The sequence below is a fragment of the Carcharhinus amblyrhynchos genome, chromosome 35, assembly GCF_965287045.1.
Source record: "Carcharhinus amblyrhynchos chromosome 35, sCarAmb.v2.hapA, whole genome shotgun sequence".
NCBI classification, from domain to species: domain Eukaryota; kingdom Metazoa; phylum Chordata; class Chondrichthyes; order Carcharhiniformes; family Carcharhinidae; genus Carcharhinus; species Carcharhinus amblyrhynchos.
The window spans coordinates 924,654-951,241 of record NC_137358.1 but is presented as its reverse complement, the minus strand read 5'-3'; the positions used below and the strand labels follow the sequence as shown (position 1 = coordinate 951,241).

The following is a 26,588-nucleotide window of genomic DNA, read 5'->3' as shown; positions in this document are numbered from 1 at the left end:
AGAGGATGGAATTACTCTTAAAAAGAAACAGACTAATCAGCATGGATGCACAAGTGACAGATGGGAATATCTACGTTTCCTGAAATGTCTGATAACTCACGGAGAACACACACACACATACCCATTAAAAATTATGGCAAATATTAAAGGAATGCAACTACAAGAGTGGAGAGATAACTTGGGGACAAGACACAGCTTTTCAAAACACATATTTTCCAAATTGTCAACATTAAGGTAATATTGTGTCTCAGATCTGTACCAAGAGTTCTTAAATTGAAGTGGAAGTTTCCTATTACTCTATTATAATTTAGGAAAGATATGCTGATACGGATGTGTGCATAACACCCAAGGTGTCACATCACTCACTGGTACACTAAAACTTGTGAATCAAACTAACAACATAACATCAGCTTTGACACAGAGGCACCTGGACTCGAAACATCAGCTCTTTTCTCTCCTTACAGATGCTGCCAGACCTGCTGAAATTTTCCAGCATTTTCTCTTTTGGTTTCAGGTTCCAGCATCTGCGGTGATTTGTTTTTCTATTTAACAACATACAAGTCCTGCTGTGATCTGAGAAATAAATGCTGCAGCTTCCATCCATTGAGAATCTAGAAGCATGATTACCTGAACTTCTGGGAACAACAAGATGACATTTCGTATACCAGATGTAACAAACATACATGTAACAAATTGTGGGGAAGAATGCGAGAGGATTGTAGTTAGCAGGAAGGGCAGAGAGGTAGCAAAAGAATTCAATGCAGAGAAAAGTTGTACATTTTGTGACAAAGAACAGTAAAATTAAGCAAACCCAGCGTAACATCCTTACTGAGGAATGAAGAAATCTAGGAATGAAAATCTTTTAAAGTGACAAGGCAGGTCAAAAAGATTGTTAAAAGGGAAATATAATTTTGAGGCATGGGGAAATAAAAACTGAAATCAGAAAGGCCAAATGTTAGGGTGGCAGATCAGAATCCCAAGGTATATTGTGAAGCCAGACTAGACCGCAACAATATTTCTATTTTGGTATAAATGTGAGGATAGGATGTATTGCTCTACTGACTTTTATTAAACAACACAGTTTAACTATAAGAAATGAATTAGCTTAGCCCTTAACAGTTGAACAATAGTCAAGATGAAAGTGTAGCAGGGATACAGAAACGCCTGCTATTTTGAGACTATTAAAACAAAGTAGATTAGTTTAAAATAGGGACCACAGTGCACCTTCAATATATCAAAGGTATCATAATGTGCCTCACTTACATATTATACGAAGGTATTGTCTATATACACACGTTCTAAAATGTTTATTTATAAGTATTATAGATTTAAACTGCCCTTTTGCATTTTCTTGTGAGCTTTGGCCAAAAAGCAATTTACCCCTTAGCATATGGGAAATAAGTTTAATTAGACAGACCACATTCTTTTGGAACAATGAAGCATACTGCATATACCCTATTACTGGGGGCAGGCCAGGCAGCTACAAGTAACCAAGGTCTTTGAAATGAATAGAAAGATTCAGCTTCTAGCTGCAATGAATAGGCATATTCAGTCTCCACTGATAAGGAGACAGAAAACAGGTAAGAAAGATGACTCCCTTCTCATTCCCAGGACTGCAGGTGTTAGGAACAATCCTGGAACCTATCAGATTTGAGTAGGTAACAATTATTAGGCAAACTGGGGTGGGGGGGGGGGGGGGAGAGAAGCCTCTGGGTTCAGTCAACAAATTAATTCCTAATTCTGCAAGAAGCTACTGGCTAAAAGTAAGTAAAGTGTACTAATGTAATTGGACCATCCAGCTTGGATGACAGGTGGGACAGGAGGATCGAATCTTCAGAAATATACGTCTGTTGTGCTCGAGATGTAGCGTCAAAGAGAAAGTTGGAATCCTGTGACTGTCTCTCTCCCAATACATGTTGGTCAAATAAAAGAATGCCAGAGAATATCTTTAACTGCATACTATCTTTTCCAAGTCTTTGTGTTAGCTGTGAGGGATGCCCCAGAAAATCCCCTTACAGAAAAGGAACAATAAGTTTTAACTTATCACTATGTTAGTTTCAATTAAGCAATATTTCTTTTATAGACTTAAACACACTTCACAGTTAGCATAACCTAGGTATACTTGCTTTAACCTTTGTTAATAGTATTGGAGCTTTGAGAAAACTTCTGGAGAGAGTGAAAGAGCGCCTCTTCTTTCTACCCGTTCCAGAAATCATCTCTCTTTATTTTTAAAATGAAAATTAAACTGCTTTTTCCGACAAACCTAGGTCCTCCCATTTTTAACATCACACAACTATGTTCCTGTATAGCTAACTCACCATATTACTTTAATGAAAAGCATACCTCGCCTTCTACTAAATAAACACTTACATGACTAAAATGAATAATTATCCTGCTTTCTCAGAATCTGCTGCATTCCTGTCAGACAAGCCAACCACTTGTAACAAAACACTGCCTCTAAAAGCAATCCCCCCTTAAACATAAAATATGTTAATAGCACAGTATCATCACACAAGAAATGGAAAAGGAATCAATAAGCCACAACTAAAAGCATGACTGAGAAAAAGGGCTGATTGAAGAGGAAAAAGGAAATATGAAGATATTAAATGTCTCTGATTTTAGAGAATTGTACAGTAGCGAGAAGAAAAAGTGTACAAGGAAGTAGATCAATGAGGTAAGGTAATTACAAGCAAGGACAGAGTATTGTAAAATTGGTGCATGTCTAAATTTTAAAAATCCTAAACGGTAGAAAATCAGAGCTAATAGTACAGCATCCTTGTCTATGAAAGTCGCACCTGAAAACTTGAAAGTTACTAATATGAAGCCTCCGATCAAAAACGAGGCGAGGGATAAACCAGGTAGCTGCAGAGTAATCAACCTTGCATCAGGGTTGCTTCTACAAGTCACAACAAAGGACAAAAGATAAGCCAGTTAAAGGTTATCCAACCTATCGTTTCAGTGCAGTTTTGCTGTACTTTTTCCATAGCTGAAATATCTTTCCGATAAACAAGTACCTAGAGTATTTTAGCCATGGTCTAATTAATGTCTTGAACACATTCAAGATCATTTCTTGCTTTTGAAATCAATGCTTCTATATATCTTGCAGTTGGGATAGCCTCCATTCATGAGGTCATACCAATCACCAGTATCAGTGAGTTCACATAATTTCACATTAACCTTGCAGCTGGCTGGACTTCCAGTGAACCAGAGACACTAGAACAAGTTTCACACAATACAAGAGAAAATAAAATCTTTGGGTTTACACTATTATTGCCTTTTGATAGCAACACAAGAGCAGTTTAGTTTCTTTATGTGAGTTAACTGAATTAATTTTCTTCTAGTGGCTTCCACTTGAGAGATTCACAGTCCAATCATTTAAAAAAACAGGACAATAAGCAGCCAGAAGCAGACAATGTGACCAGTCGCTAATACTCCATTCAACTTGGTCATCATAATAACCACAACCACCCATAAACAAGGGATCAATTCTCTCTGTCTGTCTATCTTGGGGAGAGAGGTGGGAGTGATGAATTCTGTATACAAAAGGACAACATGCCTTAATCACAGTCATCATTCCTTTACAAAGATGGAATAAACTTATAATACAACAATGGAGAAAATTACGGAGGGTTTTCCTTCAGAACTTGATTCTACAAAATTACATACTGCTGAATCGAATATCCAATAAATAATTATCTCTAAGCCCATCATAAAAGTGGAAGAGTATTTTGTATTGCCATCCTGTGAAACCAACAAGTGCCATGCCCAATGGTGAAAGGATATTAACAGGATATTCCATCCGTTATCTACCCTCATTGCATTCACGTTGTGGAATTACCAATGTTCATTCTTTTTTAGTCAGAGTTAAAACATACTAAGATAAAAGCAAATTACTGTGGATGCTGGAATCTGAAACAATAACGAAAGATGCTGGAAAATCTCAACAGGTCTGACAGCATCTGTGGAGAGAGAATAGAGCTAACGTTTAGAGTCTGGATGGTCCTTCGTCAGTTCTCTGATTCAGTACAACTTGTTGAATTAGCCATTTTGTACTTTTGAACATCAGTGCGCCCCAGCTACTGGAACTTCTTATTCTGAGTCAGAAGGCTATCTGGTCAAGCCCCACTTCATGACTTGAATATATACTCTAGGCTGCTACTTTAACTAGGAATGGAGGAGCAGCCTGAATTCCACGACCTGCTTTACAGGTGGGATTTTTTGAACTGGAACACTGATTCTCCCATTTCCCAACATTTTAGAATCAAAGAATGGATGTAGCTCAGGAGCCATTTGGCCGATCTTGTCTCCCACTCTCTGCCAGAGCAATGCAGCTAATTACTCTCCCCTGCCTTATTTCTCCCCCTCAACATCCCCCCTCCCCCCAAGGCTCTGAAAACCTTTTCCCTTCAGAAAACTAGAGAATTCAAACTTCTCTTAAAACCCACAACTGAATCTGCGTCCATCACACACCCAAGACAGTGCATTCCAGATCCTAACCACTCTGTGTAAAAATGTTCTTCTTGTCGTTACCTCTGGTTATTTTGCCAATCAATTTATAGCTGCGCTCTCTGATTCTCAGCCCCCCACCGTGCCCACCGTCAATGGAAACAATTTCAACCTACTCTGTCCAGACTCCTCATGATTTGAATACCTCTATCAAATCTCCTCTCAAACTTGTCTTCTCGAAGGAAAACAGTCCCACCTATTTCAATTCATCCAAGTAACTAAGTCCGTCATCCCTGGAATTATTCTCCTAAATATTTCCAGACCCTCACAAAATCCTTTCTAAACAGTGGTGCCCAGAAGTAGAAGTTAATGTTGCACAATGTTGTATAAAAGGTTCCTTGCTTTTGCCTTCAATCAATATCAACACTGATTAAATTATTAGCTATTATTTTGCAGGAAGGTGATGTGTGCAAAATGTTGCTTTCTAGACTTCAATTCAACAGTAATTCATTGCTAGGAAGTATTTTGTGATGTCCTGAATTAAATATTGCATTAATGTAAGTAATTTTCTCCCTTTGGGACTCAGCACAGTGACGCATAACCTTGTTCCATTCTGCCTCTGAACCAAAATACTGCTTTAGTGAATCAGCACTTCAATTGGGGAACTACAATATGCACTTGCAATTTCCTCACTTTCCTCTCTAACTGTAAAAACATTTTCGATTTATACATATGCTACTGACTGTCAACAAGAGTTTCCCATCGTTAATGGTAATCCTGAAAATACACAGTTTGACTGCCACAAACCACAAACCCATATTTGCTGTGCGCCTTGTGTTTTGGAATACCCAGTTCCCCTCCGGACTGTTAATGCAACGAGCCAGCTCAGTGAGTCAGCACGCTTGCATCTCAACTCAAACCAGCACCATGACACGCAGCACACTGATGCACAGAACTGGTTCAATGTCAAATCTCAAACTAACCATTTCAATTTTTTAAATTTGCAAAGTTGATTCAAATCAACTTTTATATTGTCATCTGCCTGCACTCCTTGTCGGTTGTTGGGAGGCTTGGAGGCAGACTTAGAAAATTACAGTCTATTCATCAACTACAATATAAATCTCGGAGAGAGCTGTATGAAGGTCATTTTTGCTTCCTTTACAACTGACATAAAGGAGAGTGCCTTGAAATAGTCTTAACAGAAAATTGCTGACAATAATAGCAACAATCATGTTTAATGCTGTTTTTCAGCGGCTGAACACCTGAAGTGTGGATCTTGTAAGTAACAGGCACTCGAAAATGGAAGATATTGTAGAAACTTCATTTACATTATAGAATTCTTTTCTAATGCAGTGACTAGATGTTCATCAGGAGTGGGACTCTAGCAGAGTCCAGGACCCTGAAACCAATTGTGGTGCCTTCTCCGTCAACCAACTTCAATTCCCTGATTCAGTACAGACCAGGAACCAAATCTTAACTAGATTACAGGATAACTGAGCGTCGCACAAGGTGAGACATTTCCTCTTTCAGTCATGGGGAAAAAGGGCAAATTTTATTTACAAAATACTGAAATTCAGAGTTTGATTATCACCATGATGAGACTGATACACCAAATACTTATTCTGTCCTTTGTGCTGTTCATTCTTATCACAGTACTTCTTTTTCGGCAGTTGTGAGTGGGTTGAAAAAGATAAACAAGAAATGACTGTGTGTCAGACCCTGGATTTTGCTGTTCATTAAAACTTCATCTTAGCTTATATCAAGCATGTTTTACGATGCTTATTCTTCTTACAATTGTGTTCCATTACCATGAGACACTCAAATCTGTTTGCCAAAACTGAACTAACATAAATTAGACATCTTAGTAGTAAATTGGTACTGGATTTCTATTTGATTGAGGTTCATCCTTTTCAAAAGGAATTTACTTGAAGATATCGCTAACACTTAAGGAACACAAAAGAAAATCATAAAATGTTTAATGCAGATAGAGTTAATTGCATAAAGAGCTCCAGAAGCAATGGTAAAGAAATTTACAGAATTTGCCAAAGGCAGTTGCTAATGAAAAACACATTTCAGCATGCGTCATGCAGAACTTTCCACTGCTGCAGCCGATTTACTTCCAAGATGTCTGGTGTCCTCATTACTAGCACGCTCGATCCGCTCTGTGTGGAATGTAATTTTACAGATATCAGAAATCTTTGCACTAACTATTTTGTTAGTGGGTGTTTCTATTTCATTGACACTAGTGTCCACTGTAACATGGCCCACCTTCTCCTCCTAACTAGGATTTCAGATTTCCTTACCCTTATCATTTTACAGCACATTACTGCCTTGTAGGAGGTACCAGACATGCATTGCTTTTGAAACCAAGTTACGACAGCAATTCTAAACATCATAATGCATTAAAGAAAACAAAGTAAATGTTTCCAGGAAAAAGTGTAGTAATCTTGCCAAAACAAATAATTATTCAGCGATCCACACTTCCCAATTAATCCATTTTAATATGAATACTAGGAATCCAGAATAAAAGAGTGGAACTAGGAAGAAAAAGAGAGTCATCTGAAATCTTTAGTCTTATACTCAGAATGCTGTTACATTCTGATAAGCCCTGCATTCTGCTTCCAATAGCATTTCAGTTTTGAAAGAATCAAATTATTACTAGCAGTTTAATAAACATCTTTTATGCAAGTTTTTTTTAAGACCCCCTCTCATCATCCTCAGGCCTGAGGAGGTTACTGCAAGAACACCTGCCAGCCCTCTAGATAATGAGCTGTGGCAGCAGTCAAAGGATCTCATGTTTTTGTTTTTCTCTACCTGGAAGAAAGCATCAAACTCCTTAACAAGAGGGGGCGGCACATTAGCACAGTGGTTAGCACTCCTGCTTCACAGCTCCAGGGAACTGATTCCCGGCTTGGGTCACTGTCTGTGTGGAGTTTGCACATTCTCCTCGTGTCTGGATGGGTTTCCTCCAGGTGCTCCGGTTTCCTCCCACAGTCTGAAGATGTGCAGGTTAGGTTGATCGGCCATGCTAAAATTGCCCCTTAGTGTCCTGAGATGTGTAGGTTAGAAGGGACTAGTGGGTAAATGTGTAGGGACTGGGTGGGATTGTGGTCAGTGCAAACGCAATAGGCCAGATGGCCTCTTTCTGCACCGTAGGGTTTGTATAATTCTATGAAAATAAAAAGTTAACCACAAAGTTACCAACGTGTATACTTCCAGCAGTGGTGTCACTTATGTCCCATCTAACCATAATAGTTATTGTTATGCAACCTAATACTTCGCTCAACTAGCTGCTTTGTACATAAACCTGCAGTGTTGCCTAGTATTCAGTTTGATGAAGAAGTTCATTACTGCTAAACTTGACTCATTCACTCCAGTGCAAGTTGCTGATTAGTAATCAGGAGAGGGCAGGGACATCCAAGTCAAATGCAGCAGCTCTGAACTCATCCGAGACTAGGAATCAAACTTGGAACCTTTCAGGATTGCACGTCTCAGTGATGCACTATATAGTGCATTTGCCCATTGAGTCTCTGTAGCGAGAAAGTTAGTATTTGACAATCTTACCTTTCTTGCTTTGGAATACATACTTCAATAGATCATGTAATTCAACTGCAGTTTAATTCTCTCAAAAGGAGGAACATCATGTTTTATTCCCATGCTATCCCGACTGATACAGTTTGTTTTATCAATCTTCTCACCTAATCTGAAAGTGTAATTCAGATGTATAATTCTTGGTTAAAATTTGATAGGTTTGAGATGTTTCACTGCCAATAAATGCCTATGTTCAGCAAGCAGCATTCAATAACTGGTTCAAACCTAGAATCAGGCTGGATCAGTTTGATTGAAAAATAATTTGATGTCTTTGACTATAACAGGTCTCTGCAATTCAAGGGGGCTGAGATTTTCTCAACACTCTGCTATCACAAACCTCAACCATTTCAACGATAAATCTTAATTAAAAGAGAAATGTGGTATTTCTTTCAATCACATTTGGACCAATTTTCTCACAGGAAATATTAGATGTTTAAAGCATTACAATGAAAAAGACAACTGAAGTATGCTTGCACTGCTTGTATCTACTTTATTCAACACAGCTACTTCATCTTGTGATTCATTTATGCTGCACAGCCACATTAAAATGCGGCTTGGAGCTTCAAGGCAGCAACTATGGTCAATGAGTCTACCCCATTCAGACTGCCAGACAATTTAATCTAGATTGAGAAGATTGCAATGGCTTGTGTCAGTCTTCATGCCTCACCAGCCAGTCAAACGATTCCAGTTCAATTAATTTTCAGAAGATTTCTTATATGTAAAAGATTATTTTTGAAAAAAGCATGTTGCATTTAAAACATTTCAACTAAAAATATGTACTGCCGATAATACAGATTTAAATTTTCTAAATTTCACTCCATTTTTTGAAAGTCTGGACTAGTTGCATCTTTGCTTAATGCGACTTTCAACAACTCAGCTGAGAGAAAGGGGAAAGGCAAGGATCAGCAATGGCTGCAGTTTGAATCAAGTCCCTTAGCAGCTTTGTGCAGGAATGCTTGCATCACTTGGTCATCTTCATTCTTTTAAAAGTCTACAGTTATTCATGAATAATACCTGAGAACAGTGTGGGACAGTGCCTTCAAATAACGGACTGGGGATTTGGATTTCTCGGGTAACAGCGGGATAAAATCCAAACCACATTCTGTGAATATCAACTCTGTTAGCTTTAAATACATACTATTTTGTTCGGGATGACTTTTTCCATGCAACAAAACATTGGGAATGCAACTGAAGGGGTTAATTCTGGCTGCACGCAAAAGAGAAAACAGTATTGAACTTTTCCACTATTTCAATCTGGATTGATCCTCAGTATTATTTCTGTTTATCGAACTGATTCCAGCAACCAGAGGCTCAGACAAAGCTGAAGATATTGTATTCAGACATGACTAAGTAGTCTGGGATGGATTCGTTCCACTGGGAATGTTAACATTGCTGTTAAATGTATCTGTGAATATTTTCTGAAGTAAATGCAGAATAATTGTCCAAAGCTGAAACTGCCACTTTCTGATGAGTGGATTGAAAATATCCAATTTCTTCCACCAATGCTTTTAACACGACATCACCTTTCTTTCTTCAACCAAGACCCAGGGCTCCCTACATATATTGTTTGTGACCCAGGTGAGAAACTGACAGCTATAGCTCAAAGGTTCAAAAGACAGACAGTCCACACTTTAAACTCTCTAATTTAAAGCCGAAAGTGACATATCAGTTGCAAGATGGCTGTGATTTCTTTCATAACTGAGAGTGGGAATGTGTAGTTTGCTAGAATCTCATGATTTTTAAAAGGTCAATAATACATTTTTAAATAAAAATGAAAAACTTTGTATCTTGTTTCCTTCCTTATCCTCTTCTGCTGTGTTAAATTGAAATTGAGAAAGAAAACTGGCAAAGGAAAGGTTAAATGTGTCTGTTGGAAATGGTGTGTAAACAGCAACATATTATGAGGGCTGTGTTCAAACAAGTCAACATTGGCCACTCTGCTCCTTTGTACATCTGACCAAAGTTGAAAATCCTGAAATATAAACAGTTCATTTTTATAAAGAGACGTCATTCAAGTACTGCCCAGCCTAGTTTAGCCTCAAAAGGAAAACAAGGCCTAATCTCTTCTCATCCCTTAAGTGATGCTGCCAATAAACTGCATATGGTTCATTTTCCTTCGAAAAGATATGTTGCTTTATTTCTCCAACGTACTAAATTCAGCTGCTGCTATGAAGTTTCACTGGGAATCTGTCTCTCACGTTCTGGGGAGTCTTCACAAAAAGGAACTGGAAATTTTCTATTCATTTACAAACTAAAGAAACAAAAGTGTAAATTAAATCGAGGCACATTATCACGGTCACTTGTTAATATTTGTTTCTGGCATGTGTGTAATAATGACAAGGTAGTGTCATAACAGTGTTACCCACCACTCCCAGTCGCCCCAAGAACATCAAGAGTCAACCATCTCGGATCAGCATCACGTGTGGGCCAGAGTGTGAATGGTAAGTTAGCTTCCCAGAAGACACTGATGAAGTATAGCTCAATTCTGTTCAATTTCATAATGTGGTGATTTTACCTCAACTTCTGGGTTATAAGAAACATAACTCTATAAAGCATTGAGACAGTTACATGTGTAAGATGGGTATAGAGGGATATGGGCCAAATGTAGGCAACTGGGACTAGCTTAGGGATTTAAAAAAAGGGCAGCATGGACAAGTTGGGCCAAAGAGCCTGTTTCCATGCTGTAAACCTCTATGACTCTAATCACTAGGCTAATGGAACCGATTGAGAGAAATTACAGTTCTTCTTCCTTCCCAAGCAAATTTTTAAAACCTTTCTTCATTGAAGATCAATCTCCTCTAAGATTGAATTAACTCCCTGATATTAATGTGTTTTCCAAGGATCATTGATCATCACCTCTACACCAGAGACTATTCAAACATCACTACTGAAATCTATCCTCCATGCTCTGAACATCATTCCTCGATCCAAAATGGCAAGTAGAACATTGTGACCTACTCGGATATCTAAATTATTAAAGCCCCTGTTGCTCTGTTTGAATTAAAATCAGAGAATCACAGAAGGAAGCCACACAGCCCATCGCGTCAATACTGGCTTTTTGAAAGAGCTATCCAACTCCTCTGATCTTTTCCTTATTACCCTGCAATTGTTTCCCCTTTTAAGTATTTATTCATTTCCCTTTTTAAAGTCACAACTAAATCTACATAAGAAATAGGAGGAGGGGTAGGCCATCTAGCCCTTCGAGCCTGCTCCGCCATTCAATAAGATCATGGCTGATCTGAAGTGGATCAGTTTCACTTTCCTGCTTTCTCCCCATAACCCTTAATTCCCCTGTCTCTCAGAAACCTATCTACCAGTGACTTAAATATATTTAGCAAGGTAGCCTCCACCACTTCAACGGGCAAAGAATTCCAGAGATTCACCACCCTTTGAGTGAAGAAGTTCCTCCTCAACTCCAATCTAAACTGCCCCCCCCCCGCCTTATCTTGAGGCTGTGCCTCTAGTCCTGCTGTCCTTTCTAAGCGGGAAGAATCTCTCTACCTCTACCCTATCTATCCCCTTCATTATCTTATGTCCCTATAAGATCCCCATATAAAATCTGTTTTAACTAAAGCCCTGGATTAACCCACAGTGACAAACTGCCAGAAACAACAACATTAAAGTCAGCATTTTTGCAATGAGTTTCCTTTCAACAGCTGAATTTTCCTGGAATGAAGACAATTCACCCCTAGCTCGATGGGCCAAATGCCCTCTTCTGCACTGTAGAGATTCTATGATCCTGTGGAAAAATCCCATTGGCCTGCTGGTGAACCAGATCCAGATCTGATCTTTTGCTCAAAAAAACTGGTTGGTTAGTTCTAGCTAAATATATAGGAAGATAGGAAATAAGAGCACGAAGAGGCTCTTTGGCTCTTCAAGCCTGCTCCATCATTCATAATGATCATGGTTGATCCCGCCTTCCCTCTATATCCTTTGATCCCCTTCACCTCAAGAGCTAAATGGGGCGGCACAGTGGCACATTGGTTAGCACTGCTGCCTCACGGCGCCAGGGATCCGGGTTTGATTCCTGACTTGGGTCACTACCTGTGTAGAGTCTGTACGTTTCCCCCAAGTCTGCATGGGTTTCCTCCAGGTGCTCTGGTTTCCTCCCACAGTCCAAAGATGTGCAGGTTAGGTGGACTGGCCATGCTAAATTGCCCCTTAGTGTCCCAATACGTGTTGGTTAGGGGGATTTGCCACAGTAAATGTGTGGGGTTATGGGGATAGTGCAGGGAAAGAGGGCTTGGATAAGATACTGTGTCAGAGAGTCGGTGCTGACTTGATGGGCTGAATTGCCTACCCTGTGATTCTATAACTGCTTCTTGAAAATTTGCTTCTACAAATTTGTAAAAAATAATTTAGAACTACGCTAACTTGAAATACCTCAATACCTAGTAATTACAGTACTGCAATTAAAGGCATACACCGACAAGGGCAATAAGAATGGGACTAATTGGACAGCTCTTGCAAAGAGCTCGCAGTGCACAATGGTTGAATAGCTTCCTTTGCAGTGTATCATTTTAATTCCTAGATTAGGAGTTATGTTCATTTATGAGCTTTTCTGAATGGTTTTCAAATAAGCCCATCATAGAATCCAACACGGATAACTATTAGGAATACATTACCTAAATGTTTCATATTAAGTACATTTCAATACCAGTCATCCTGTTCCCACTTTGAGTTAGAAGGTTGTGTTCAAGTCCCATTCATAACTTAAGCCAACCCTGCAGTACCGAGGGAGTGCTAAATTGTCAAAGCTGTTGTTTTTCAGGTAGGATGTTAAAACCAGGATGTTAACAGTTCTTTCTTTCAGTGCTCAGGTAAATGCTGAAGATTCCTTAGAGAATTTCAACCACCAAAAAACAGATTAACTGCATACTCATCTCATTGCTGTGTGTGTGTGTGACATCGCTGTGTTAAATAGTTTCATATTTGACCATGTAATAGTTATCAGAATATTATATATGAAGCACTTGAAAATGTCTGAGATTCAATAAGACATGGAGATCAGATTGCTCTTACATTAAAATAGGAAATTTCAGATAATGACACCAAAATTCCACAGTGCAGAGGTTCTAATCACAAAGAAAGATTGAAGAGGTGGGGGTGATCTGACAGAGGTCTTGAAAATTGTGAAAGGGGATTGACAGGGTAGACATAGAGAAAATGTTTAGGGTGATGGAAGTGGTGAAATCCAAAACCAAGGGGGAGAAATAGGAGAGACAATATTAAATCCAATTGGAAATTCCAGAGAAACCTCTTTAATCAGAGTGGAATATACACACGCAGCAGATGCACTGAAGGGAAAGCTAGCTCAGTACATGAGGGCGAGGAATAGAAGTTAAAACTAATAAAAGGTTAGATAAAGGAGGATGGGAACATGTGTGGAACATCAACTCTGATGGAGACAAATTGAGCTTACGCACTTGTTCGAAATGATATGTAGTTATCTTTCTTAGCCCCGAGATATCCCAGCACTTTGAAAGTATTTTTCTATCAACTTTTGTCTCATCTTTATGTTATCTACATATTAGCAATCTCAGTAACCAAGTAGACCCAAGTTACTGCATCAGTGGCACGGCATGGCTTTTACAGACCATGTATAAGCAATGACTCCGATTCAAATGAACAAGATACCAATCAAAGAGCTAAATTACAAACTTTGTTGTTGGCAACACCAGAATGCAAATGAAGCTAAATGGCTTGCGTCATTTCTCAATGTAGCAAACTACTTAAAGCACCTTGTAAAGAAGTACACTTAGTTGAATAACTCACGACATGGCTGAGACTCTGCAATCTGAACATTACAGAGGTCTCACTGTCCATTGTGTACAGCATGTTGTAGTTAAAGATTTGCAAGAAAAAAAAGTGAACTCCACCTGCTTTGTTGTGAATGAACAAGAGACAAAAATCTACACAGGGCCCAGCTGAAATTTTGACTAACTCAAACCTGCAACTAATGGAATATGCTTACGATTATGTAAGACTTTTGAAGATCCAAGAAATCCAGACTGCAGCAGATATCACAGCTATCGTTTGGTAGCACCAATCCACATACACTGGAGATGCCAGGTTCCATCCCATTTGTTCAATCCAAATTAGATTGCATCAGGCTGAACACAGGAGTGGCGGCACAGTGGTTAGCACGGCTGCCTCATAGCGCCAGGGACCCGGGTTCAATTCCTGGCTTGGGTCACTGTCTGCGTGGAGTTTGCACGTTCTCTCTGGGTGCTCCGGTTCCATCCCCCCCCAACCACACACAGTCTGAAAGACATGTTCATTGGCCACGCTAAATTATCCGTGTACCCGAACAGGCACCAGAATGTGGCGACTAGGAGAATTTTACAGTAATTTCATTGCAGTGTTAATGTAAGCTTTACTTGTGTCTAATAAACTTTACTGAACAGAAATCAGTAGACCTAGTGTAGGAACAGAAAGGAATTTGAAGAGTGTTGTCCTGTATGCAGTCCCAGCCCTGTGACAATGAAGAATCTGATCTAGTTCACAAAATCAGTCTGGACAAAAAACAGAAATGAGCTAAAGTCTCTATTCCTTGTTGGAAAGTTCTGTCTACGGTTTAGGCCAGAATCTTGAGAAACTGATAGCTTCTATGGTTCGATAGGTGACATATATTCATCCAATGCATCAGTAATCTCAGCACCACCCTCCAGCCAATCCAGTAAGCAACCATGAGTTCTGCTCAAGTTCTTGGAACAGGTCTGCCCCACTTCATTGCCTGCAGGGCCACTGATCTGCATTGGTAGCTGGGGAGTGGGAAAACATGATGTATTGCTTGGTGTGCTTACATGGATTATGATTTCTACCTCTTACTGTTTTTTTATAGCTATTGCACCTCTTTGATCAGACTGCTGGAAGGTGCACCAAAGCATCCTGGCTAATTTATTTTTCTTCCGGCCCTCTAAATTAGCATTCAGGCAAAGTTGAAACTCATTACTGCACGTTGAACACTGTGAATATAACCAAACCTCCTTCAATTCAATAAGGCAGTACACTGAAGATCCAACTGAGTGTGCCACCAGCCCTCCTGGATTATCTAATTTTAAGAGTATAGCAGCTTCATGTAAGCTCACATTTCTCTAATAATTAATAATAACCATGAATCACTTTGGATAATGTGGTATCAATGATTTAATTCAATGCTCTCACAACAGTGCTAAGCAGCTCACTGGTGTGACAAGTTTTCTAAATAGAAATTTGGTGAAGGATTGTAGATTTATACCCTTCCACCCCCCAACTCTCCACACACAAATGCCAGCTAGAATTTAGTGAGTACCTGCATTACAGTAAACATGGGATAGAAATATTTGGATAAATTCAAGAAACAGTTGAAATATTGATGTTTTACTCAATTGCACTGGAAGTAGAAGAGTTGAGACTCCCCAAAATCAACTTACTGGGGTGATGCTTTGGCACATCACTGACCGTTTCAGAACCCTCCTGAATGCTCCTTAATCTTATATTCAGCCACTCCCTGATGAATTGGTATGCAACTCAACAAAGTTCAACAAAATTGCATAGTGCAAATATTCAGCAATCAGCCTATATGGCAGTAAAGAAATAAAACAGTGAGTCTGATTATCTGGGAGGCAAGGTGGCACAGCGGTTAGCACTACTGCCTCACAGCTCCAGGGACCTGGGTTCGATTCCAGCCTTGGTTCACTGTCTATGTGGCGTTTGCACGTTCTCCCCGTGTCTGCGTGGGTTCCCCCCCACCCCATGTGCTCTGGTTCCCTCCCACCGTCCATTTTCTGCTAGGTTGATCAGAGGTGTAAAACTCCCTCTTGCTGTCAAGGGAACTAGAAGAGTAAATAAGTGGGGTTACGAGGATAAGATGGGATTCCTGTCGGTGCATGCTTAATGGGCTGAACGGCCTCCTGCACTGCAGGGAAACTATGATTCTATCCATCAGGGGTAAATGCACACATAGTAATGTTGACTATCTAAAAGCTTGACAAAAGCATAACCGCACCTCTTGACCAAGGATCTGTTCCTCGCTAAGGCTTATTCTATCGACACCCAGATTACAGCAATTATTAATTTTCATTACAGCATTTCCAAAGTCATCCTTTAAAATTGGCAGGTTTTAATTAGCTAAAATAACCAATGCTGTTTTGGCTAAGTGTAGCAAAAGCAGCAAAATATTTGGTTTGAATGTACTTAGAGCTGCTCTCGTTAGTCATTTTCCCCTCGTGCTCTCTGCAAGTCTGAATATTGCAGTGCTTTAACTTCCCACGTGCCCTCAGCTCCAAGGTGTCCATTCTAGATGACAGGTGTGAGCGTGCTATTTAACTGTGGAGAGCTGTGTTAGCCTTACCCAACTGAAGTGTGTATACACACACACACACACAAACAGATTTTTGATCTCTTGGGGAATCAAGGGATACGGGGAAGGGGCAGGAAAATGGGGTTAATTCAGATAATCAGCCATGATCATACAGAATGGCTGAGAAAGCCCGAGGGGCCAAATGGTCTACTCCTGCTTGTATTTCTTACATTCAATATCCAACAAAGATTACTGAACGACATTCAGGAGTGGAAACTGTGGCTACTTTCACCTTCCCTATCATCCATAAGGCTAATATCTGGGAATCCCACAGTGTGGGGATAACATTGAAGGTGTAACTATATATATATAGGATCGTATTTTGTATAATTATGCAGTTTCATGTTTTATAATATTTTAGAAGAAGCTGAATGCTTTAGGTCTGAATTAAAAGTCACTGTATGCAGGGTGAAATTTAAAATCAATCATTGCATTCCTTAGTTTAAATAATCAGTAAAATCTTTCATGTGGGTTATGATACGAATTACAAATGGCAAAACTAAATAACAGTTCAATAAAAATTCTAGGATGGATGGGATTATGAGTTACATTAAATTCAAAAATATTCCTCAATATAGCTAAAATTTTATTTTTTCAAATTAAAATGCCTTTTCTTTCAAACAATGTAAAAACGACAATTTTCTTTTAGTAATAGAGGCACAATATGTCAAGATGGCTGTGTTTTGTGGCAAATGCTGCTTTCCTTTTCTTTCTTTCATTACAGCTCTATATCACCAGGCTCCTATCCTATTTTGGATATAAAAAGTCTCCTGAAGCACATTCCCCGGACTGCAGAAAACATTGCTGCTGCTTCTTTGTGTGACTGATGAAATAACAGTGTGCGACATTCTCTGCAGAAAATACAAGGAAAACAACCAACACTTCCATACATTATGAAACTGGAAAAATATCAATATCCAAAGAAGCTAGCAGCTTCAGTCTGAATTTTCAAGCACAAAAATGGATCCTGCGTACATGCTTTTAAAACCCAGCTGCTACCTTTTGTGTTTGCTAAAGATCAGAAGGGAAAGGGCCTACGCCCACTTGCTCAGATATAAATCCACACTTACTGGACTGGTATATCAAGTCAGTAAAAGCAATGGCATTGTCACAACAACACTAACATATTAAAATCATGCAGGCTCCTCACTGACAATAATCTTTTATTTGCCCAAAATATGAATATAAGAATGGAGCTACTAACCTTTACATTATTTGACCCTAAAGAGCAACTAGGCAGTCATACTGGTTTCTAACAGAAGTCTTTTTTTAAAATTCAGAGCACATAAGCACAGAGATTGTGGTTCTCCACATTTCTCCATTATGGGTTAATAGGGTTTCTGGAAATGCACAGCATAGACATACATGATTAACATGAGATGGAAATTCAGCATGCAGAGGGTTAACAATCCTGTGCTTTGTCTCAACGACTGCAGTACACACAAGGAGAAAGGGTTCCTTAAATAAATAGACTGCTGAACCTCCGGTTTTACACAGCACCAAACCAGTGTATTTTTACTGTACCCATTCAGCCGAGTCTGTTCACATTATTCTAGTTTTCAGTTACCTGATCTGAGACGGATTGATTTTTTTAGAAAAACGGTTTGATTTTGGGTGCGTTTTACAAGTTTTGATGGCCGAGAATATGGAAAGCACAAGGAACGCAAGCAAGCTGCCTCCCTTGATAACCAGCAGAACGAACAGAGCTCGACAGACAATAGAAGCAATGATTCATTCAGTTCAAATACAAATTGCACAGCACAGGCACATGGTTCAACACACTTTCTACAAACATTTACCAACAATAGCGGCTTAAAACACTGAGGAGTACCTGTGAAACCATCGTCTTTCTCTCCATAAACCAAATAAAGCAAATTTGAGTAATCCCTGTTTCAGCTTGACTTTCAGACACAGATTGGACCCTCTCCTGTTATCTCCCCTACAGCAACTCGCAGATCTTGGCCAGATGGCTCGTGCGGGCTCCGCCTTGCATGCCATGGGCTATTAATCACAACTAGCCACTCCCATCAATGTCTCCGAAGCCGATACCTGATCCTCAGTGAGAAGCAGCCAGCCCAATATCTGCCTTCCCCCAACACTCCCTGAGGTGAATGAAGACGGCATTTCCACATGCAGCTGCCTATTCTGCCAGGACTAAATATTTTAGGTTTAACATCTTACCGACCATGTGGGGAATCTTTTTCTTCATTTAGAAATTCAAAGTTTCTCTCCTTCCTCCATATGCTAAAGCTTTACAGTACCCCAAAATAAAAAAAAATCAGTTTGTTCATTGGAAACTACCACCCATCTGTTAGTAAAATCCGAATTCCTTGTATTTTTAGACATCTTATAAATGTCTTCAATTTCTCCTTTAACCCTTTAGTGGCTGAGACAGCGTGCGGAGCAGATACTACAGACCTTTCCAAGCACGTGTTATTAAAAAGTATGCAGGCAAACAGTAGTTGTTCAAAGCACTTTGCCCTCTTATGGTACATCTCTGGGCTAAATAAAATACTTGTACTCAAAACCTGGTTCCAAACACACAATCAGAGTGGTGTGAAGTGGCTCTAAAGGACAAAGTGTTATGGCTTTGTGTCCATGTTTTGGCACTGGTGGGGTGGAGGTTTATTGCGCAAAGTTCATTTTTGCTCATTCTGCACTGCAGTTATTAAAATGAGCATTTAAGTTTTCGTATCAATGGCTTTTGGTCAATTACTGAAAAAAGTTAAATTTGAAACTGCCAACCCAGAAGCCCAATCTGGTGTCTGACAATTTGGTTGAATCTCTACAGTGCAGAAGGAGGCCATTCGGCCCATCCAGTCTGCACCGACCACAATCCCACCCAGGCCCCAACCCCACAACACCATGCGTTTACTCTGCTAATCCCCCTGATACTAGCGTCAATTTAGCATGGCCAATCCACCTAACCCACACATCTTTGGACTATGGGAGGAAACCGGAGCACTCAGAGGAAACCCACGCAGGCAGGGGGAGAACAGGCAGACTCCGCACAGTGACCCAAGGCCGGAATTGAACCTGGAACCCTAGCACTGTGAAGCAGCAGTGCTAATCACTGTGTCACCCTAAATATTCTACTATTTTGCAAATTTCTCCTTGGTGCTTACTCTTGCTAGTATATTCTGCATGCTCTCCTTTTCTTCTCCCCTATGCACTCTATGAACTGTATGCTTTGTCTGTGTAGCGCACAAGAAACAACACTTTTCACTGTATCTCAATACATGTCACAATAATAAATCAAAATCTAAATATAGGCTTCCAGAGGTGCTAGCCATAGACGATACTCTACCAAGAGGTAATTTCTCCCAGTGTGAATCACTTCGCAGGGTATTTAACCTTGGCCATTCTACGAGAGATTCGACACTCAACATTCACACATGACCACTTCCCACAGGAGTTATTGGATAGCAATTAAGTGCAGAAATGCCACCTGATTCTCCCTCCCTTTAGCCCAAGAGCATCAAGATTAATTACAGTATGCCAACATTTATAGGCTATTGAGTAGTCCTGAAGCTTCCTGGCTACATGGTGCAATTACAGAACATGAAAAAATACTTGCAAGGGACATTTAACAAAAATTTTACAATAATTTGGAAGAAAAGGAGCCAAGGACAAAGCAGGGACTTCAAAAACAGAGGCAAGCAATTTTAAAATGAGTGCGAGAGAAGCAGCAGGGCCATTGGGCCACTACCAGCAAGAGGAGCGATTCCATTGCTGGCAGCACAGCGGCACAGTAGTTAGCACTGCTGCCTGACAGTGCCAGGGACCGAGGTTCAATTCCGGCATGGGTAACTGTCTATGTGGAGTTTGCATGTTCTCCCTGTGAATGCGTGGGTTTCCTCCAGGTGCTCTGGTTTCCCCTCTCAGTCCAAAAGACATACTGGTTAGGTGGGTTGGCCATGATAAATTCTCTCTGTGTACCTGAACAGGTGCCAGAGTATGGTGACTAGGGGATTTTCACAGTAACTTAATTGGACAAATGTGAGGTAATGCATTTTGGAAGGTCTAATATAGATAGGAAATATACAGTAAATGGAAGAACCCTTAAGAGTATTGAATGGCAAAGGGATCTTAGTGTACAGATACAAGGTCACTGAAAATGGCAATGCAGGTGGAGAAGGTAGTCAAGAAGGCATACGGCATGCTTGCCTTCATTTGCCAGGGTATTGAGTTTAAAAATTGACAAGTCATGTTGCAGCTTTATAGAACCTTAGTTAGGCCGCACTTGGAATATAGTGTTCAATTCCGTCGCCACACTACCAGAAGGATGAGTAGGCTTTGGAGAGGGTACATTAAAGATTTACCCAGATGTTGCCTGGTATGGAGGGCATACTATGAGGAGAGGTTGGAGAAACTTGATTTGTTCTCACTGGAGCGATGGAGGTTGAAGGGAGACCTGATAGAAGTCTACAAGATTATGAGAGGCATGGACAGAGTAGATATTCAGAAGCTTTTTCCCTGGGTGGAAGACTCAATTCCTCAGTGGCATAGGTTTAAGGTGTGAGGGATGTAGGAGGCAGTTTTTTTTTAAACAGAGTGTAGTGGGTGCGTGGAACTCATTGCCGGGGGAGGTAGTGGAAGCGGATATGGTAGTGACTTTTAAGGGGTGTCGTGACAAGTACATGAATAGGATGGGAATAGCGGGATATGGTTCCCGGAAGGGAGGGGGTTTTAGTTAAGTCGGGCAGCGTGGTTGGTGCAGACTTGGAGGGCCGAAGTGCCTGTTCCTGTGCTATAATTTTCTTTGTTCTTTTATTGCAGTGTTAATGTAAGCCTTACTTATGGTACTAATAAATAAACTTTAAATTGACAGCAAGAGGAGTGGGACCATTAACAATGAGAGGAGGGGCCATTAACACTGTTAATGGTCCCATGCACCCCAGACATATTCTCTTCCACCTTCTTCCATCGGGAAAAAGATACAAAAGTCTGAAGTCACGTACCAACCGACTCAAGAACAGCTTCTTCCCTGCTGCCATCAGACTTTTGAATGGACCTATCTCACAGTGAGTTGATCTTTCTCTACACACTAGCTGTGACTAACACTACGTTCTGCATCGTCTCCTTTCCTTCTCTATGAATGGTATCCTTTGTTTGTATAGCATGCAAGAAGCAATATTTTTCATTGTATACTAATACATAATAAATCAAATCAAATCAATGAAAGGGTGCAAAAGTAGTAACGGAGTCATTAGCAATGAGTGAGAGAGGAGCAGCGGGACCATGAATATTGAGAGAGTGCGAGAGGAGCAACAGGGTCATTAACAACGTGATTGTGCTAGAGAAGCAGGGCCATTAACAGTAAGAGTGTGCGAGAGGTGTTAGGGCCATTATCAGTGAGAGTGCAAGAGACTGGGAAAAGCAGAGCATAAGAGCAACCAAGCTGATTGAGTACACCACAACAGTAACAGACTTCAGTAGGAAGTGCATAGAAGACTGTATGCTTTCCAACCGGAAACTATGAATGAACAGAAACATCCACTGCTTGCTGAGGCGTTCAAGTTGGGTGACCCTGACTACAGCTCAACCTTCAACACCATTATCACAACAAAACTCATCTCCAAACTCCATGGCTAGGGCTTAGCTCCTCCCTCTGTGACTGGATCCGAGACTTCCTAACCCACAGACCACAATCAGTAAGCGTAGGTAACGAAACCTTCTCCACAATTATCCTCAACAGTTTGTATATTTGGTAATGCTATTTGCTCAGAACCCTCCTTATCCACTCTTTTCATGCATCACATTGCCACTGACTTACCTTCAAATTTCCAGCCCAATTTGGCCAAATCTCATCTTTGCTATGTAAATATTTTGTTTCCCAATTTAGGATTCCTACTCTTGTCTTTTTTCATAACTATGTCAAATCTAACCCAATTATGAATTAACACCAGAAAATATGACAGGGAGCTCTGGTACGGCCAAATAAAGATTTGGTTAGACAGTATCTTGAGTACTCTGTACAGTTCTGGGCATTGCATTTAGATAGGATACGCTGGCCTTCGAAGGCGTATGGCACAGATTCACTGGGGCTCCGAGGCTTAGAAGAGATAAACTATATGCTCACAATCTCTGCAATATTGAAGGACAAGGAGTTATTTCATTATTAGATTTTAAGTAGATGAAAGGAATTCTTAAGGTAGATAGAGAGAATAATTTTCCCTGGTGTTAACAGTCTAGGACAAGGGACCATAACCTTAACATCAAAATCAGGTCACCAAGTACAGAAGAACTTAAGAAACAGGAGTAAGAGCAAATCCACATAGTATCTCAAGCCTGCTGCCCCAATTCTATTTTCCTGCTCTATTGTCATATTCCTCAATTCTCTCTTTGTCCAGAAATCTATTGATCTGTCTTAAAGATACTCAATGACTCAACATCTGCAGCCCTCTGGGTAGAAAATTTCTCCTTGTTTCCAACCTAAATGGCCTGCTTCATGTAAAGGGCAAAGTAGTGTGGAACTCATTCCCACAAGCAAAAGCTGAAGCTAGTTCAATTAGTAATTTTAAATCAAAAATAGATGTTTGCTAGCCACGGACATTTAAGGAAATGGAGCCACCAACATGAATGTGTGAAGCTATAGCTTAGCAATAATCTGATACCACTTCACCAGCTACCCACTAAGCCATTCAGGGACTTCTACAACCAATTATTTAACAGAAGCAATTAGAAAAGATTAATACATACGCAACAGCTTCTCTCTTTCACCACCATTTTGAAAGTGATAAGTAGAATCAGGTGCTCCACCTCGAGGAAGACCGAATTTCACGGTGGAATTTAAGGTGAACCATTTTTTTAAAAATCACCATTGTCTTTGTTCATATTCAAATACACAGAGGTCATTTTGAACCTTAAATATTTAAACCCTAGACAATTCAATTTTTGTTATTTCAAATTCCACAAATTAATTGCTTTGTAACGAAGGAGACAATGAAGCTGATGTTTCAGCGTCAGGCTTTGTCATTACAAGGTGAAGTAGCCTCATTGCACACTTATGGTCAGGAGGGAAAGGAGTGTAGAGATTCAAAATAAATAAAACCTCAAACAAAAAAAATCAAAAACTATATCATAAAAATTTGTGTTGTCCATAGAAACCATAAAATCCCTACAGTGCAGAAAGAATCTGCATCCACTCTCCAAAAGAGCATCCCACCCAGATCCTGCCCTCCGTCCTATCCCTGTAATCAAACACTCTTCCCACAGTTAATCCACCTAACCTAAACATCTTTAGACGATAACAGGCAATTTAGCATGACCAATCCGCCTAACCTGCGCATTTTGGACTGTGGGAGGAAACTCAAGCAGGCACGGGGAGAGCATTTGGAATCCGCACAGACACTGGCCCATGGCTGGAATCAAACCAAGGTTCCCGGCGCTGTGAGGCAGCAGTGTTAACCAGTGTGCCACCATGCCATCCTGGAATCATAGAATAATTGCAGCATGGGTGGCCTTTTGGCTTGTCATGTCTGTGCAGGCTCTCTGCAAGACCTATTCAACTGCTCACACTGGAATATCGTGGTTATACTTGGTCCAGAACTTCAATAGGATCCTACTTTAACTGTTTATTTTTGAGGTGGCAAAAATGCTAAGGAATTCTATCAAAAAAAGGACACTGAAAAACTGGAGCATTCAAAAGCCGAGGGATCTGGGATTTGTGTGCCCTGGAAGGTGGCAGGGCTATTGGGAAAGCAGGCAGTTGGGCATATGGAATCCTAGGCTTTCCAAAGAAAGGTATACCTCTGATTTTTTTTGTAGCCTTGCAATTTATCACAGAATTAGTGTTAAAAATGAAATTCTGTTGGAAATTCTAAGCCAAGCCTGCCCAGATATACAAATGTATGAAAAGGATGTGTAGGCCATTCAGCCCCTCAAGCTAATTTAGTGTTACAGTCACAGAAACCTCAAATTTGCCTATTCCAAATAACCTATCATCCTCTTCCTTACTAATAAGTCTATTCACCTCTGCATTAAAAATATTCTATTTTCATCTTTTCAGGAAGTTCTTAAAATTCACGACCCTCTGCGATGAAATTATTTGTCCCACTGCTATTTTAAATGGGTGAACTTTTTTTTAAGCAGTGACCTCTAGTTCTAGATTCTCCCACGGATGAAAGCACCGTCTCCACATTCACCCTGACAAGACTCTTCAGCATTTCATGTTTCAATATATTCCAGCAAGAAAAAAGGTCGCTTGTGGCTGGTGGGACAGAGGTAGCACTACTAACAGTCAGTTGGTTTGCCAACCTACATTAACAAAAATACTGTGTAGATAAATATAGTATCTTAAAAATGTATTCAATTAAAGATCAATGATGCCAGAATCTCACAGGTATCTTGTTTAGGTGCCCATCTTGTGCATGTGGCTAGATAATAAGCACTGGATAACTAATGAAGTACAAGGTGCAACTAAAATTTCCTGGTGGAATTGAGTATATGTGGCTAGCAGACAATTGCCTGATTAGCAGTGATGCACTCAGATACTGTGTTTGGATTCCTGCAGAAAGATGGAGTGCAGGAACTGGACAAGATGGGACAAATCATAGCATGTTCCAGACTTCAGTGTAGATAATGGGAGAAACTTGAAAACAGGGAAAGCACATTTTCCTCTCCTCTCACCCGAATGTGACCAACTTGTTCGGAAGAAAGAATGTAGGGGGGAGTTACACGATAAATGGTAGGCCTATTAAGAGTATAGGAACACAGAGGGACCTGGGGGTGCAAGTACACAAGTCCTTGAAAGTGGCAGTACAGGTGGAGAAGGTGACGAAGAAGGACTATGGTATGCTTGCCTTTATAGGGAGGGGTATAGAATATAAAAGCTGGCGTCTAATGTTGCAGTTGTATAGAACGTTGGTTCGCCCGCATTTGGAGTACTGCGTCCAGTTCGGGTCGCCTTACCACCAGAAGGACGTGGAGATCCTGGAGAGAGTGCAGAGGAGGTTTACCAGGATGTTGCCTGGTATGAAAGGCCTGAGCTACGAGGAAAGATTGGGCAAATTGGGGCTGTTCTCCTTAGAAAGGTGGAGGAAGAGGGGAGATCTAATAGAGGTGTATAAGATTATGAAGGGTATGGATAAAGTGAACAGGGGGGGGGGGGGGGAGAGAGAGAGAGAGAGAGAGAGAGAGAAGAGGTATAACTCGGATGTTAGAGGGAGGTTTTTCCACACAGAGGGTGGTGGGGGCCTGGAATGCACTGCCAAGTAGGGTGGTGGAGGCAGGCATGCTGGGGTTGTTTAAGGCTTATTTAGACAGGTACATGAGCAGACTAGAGATGGAGGGATACAGGAGACTTTTCTAAATAAAGATCAAGAGCTTTGGGACATCCCTGGGAATCAACTGATTCCTATGGACCTTCCAAAATATTTCATGGCTCACTTGCTTTATTTCTGCGCTTCTGGGGATTCCGTAAATGTCTGTCTAAGTTTTGCATGTTTATTGATGTCTTTTCTTTTACTTCACAGGTGATTCGGTCCACCTTGTTGACCAACAAGGGGCATACATGCAGTGGGTCGTGCGATGGCTGCTCTTGGATGTTGCTTCGAGAGTTGCCTAGTGCTTCACGTCATTAGTGTACGCTTAAACTGGACCACCTGACGGCCAACATGAAAGCTCAGTGACTATCACTGTTTGCTGTGCAGATACATGGATTTGGGCCGGTGTCTGCGGGAGTTTGCACATTCTCCCCGTGATTGCATGGGTTTTCTCCGGGTGCTTCGGTTTCCTCCCACATCCCAAAAAACGTGCTCTTAGGCTGATTGGTGTAACAAATTGTCCCTAAATTAGTCTTCCCTCAATCTTCCCCAATAGGTGTAGACAAAGGTCCTGGGTAGAGGAGGGCACTCAATGTTAAAATGGCGGCGCAGGCTCGTTGGGCCGAAGGGCCTGTTTCCCATGCTGTGTTGTTCTTTGTTGTCTTCCAGTACTCATCCACATTGCCATTTGACCTGTTAACTCCAACAGCCAGTTTGCAGACTACTTGATCTCGGGGGCAACATTACATAAACATCTGGAGTAACTGGATAGTGAAACAGAATCCTAACACATTCTTTTCTGCATCATCCACTCCTAAAGTGGGGTAACTGACAGTAGCACATCTAATTATTTTGCACCCTCACTTGAGGTCAGTTAAGGACAATCAACACCAGTGCTGAGCAATGTGTAGCCTGGGGGCCATATGCAGTCCATCTGAGTG

General features: G+C 40.6%; 1 protein-coding gene across 5 annotated transcripts in view; it reads right to left on the bottom strand.

Moving 5' to 3' along the window:
- LOC145361613 (RNA binding protein fox-1 homolog 2-like) overlaps positions 1-26,588 on the bottom strand; it is a 282,466-nt gene that overhangs the window by 77,944 nt on the left and 177,934 nt on the right. The window contains exon 1 of one of the 5 annotated variants that reach the window (XM_080217475.1): positions 18,213-18,332. The exons of the other annotated variants lie outside the window; for them this stretch is intronic. Within the exon in view, the coding sequence (XP_080073601.1) occupies positions 18,213-18,239 (27 nt within the window). The 5' untranslated portion in view covers positions 18,240-18,332. Of the gene's footprint in view, positions 1-18,212; positions 18,333-26,588 lie in introns of those variants that run through there. 5 annotated transcript variants of the gene reach the window in all.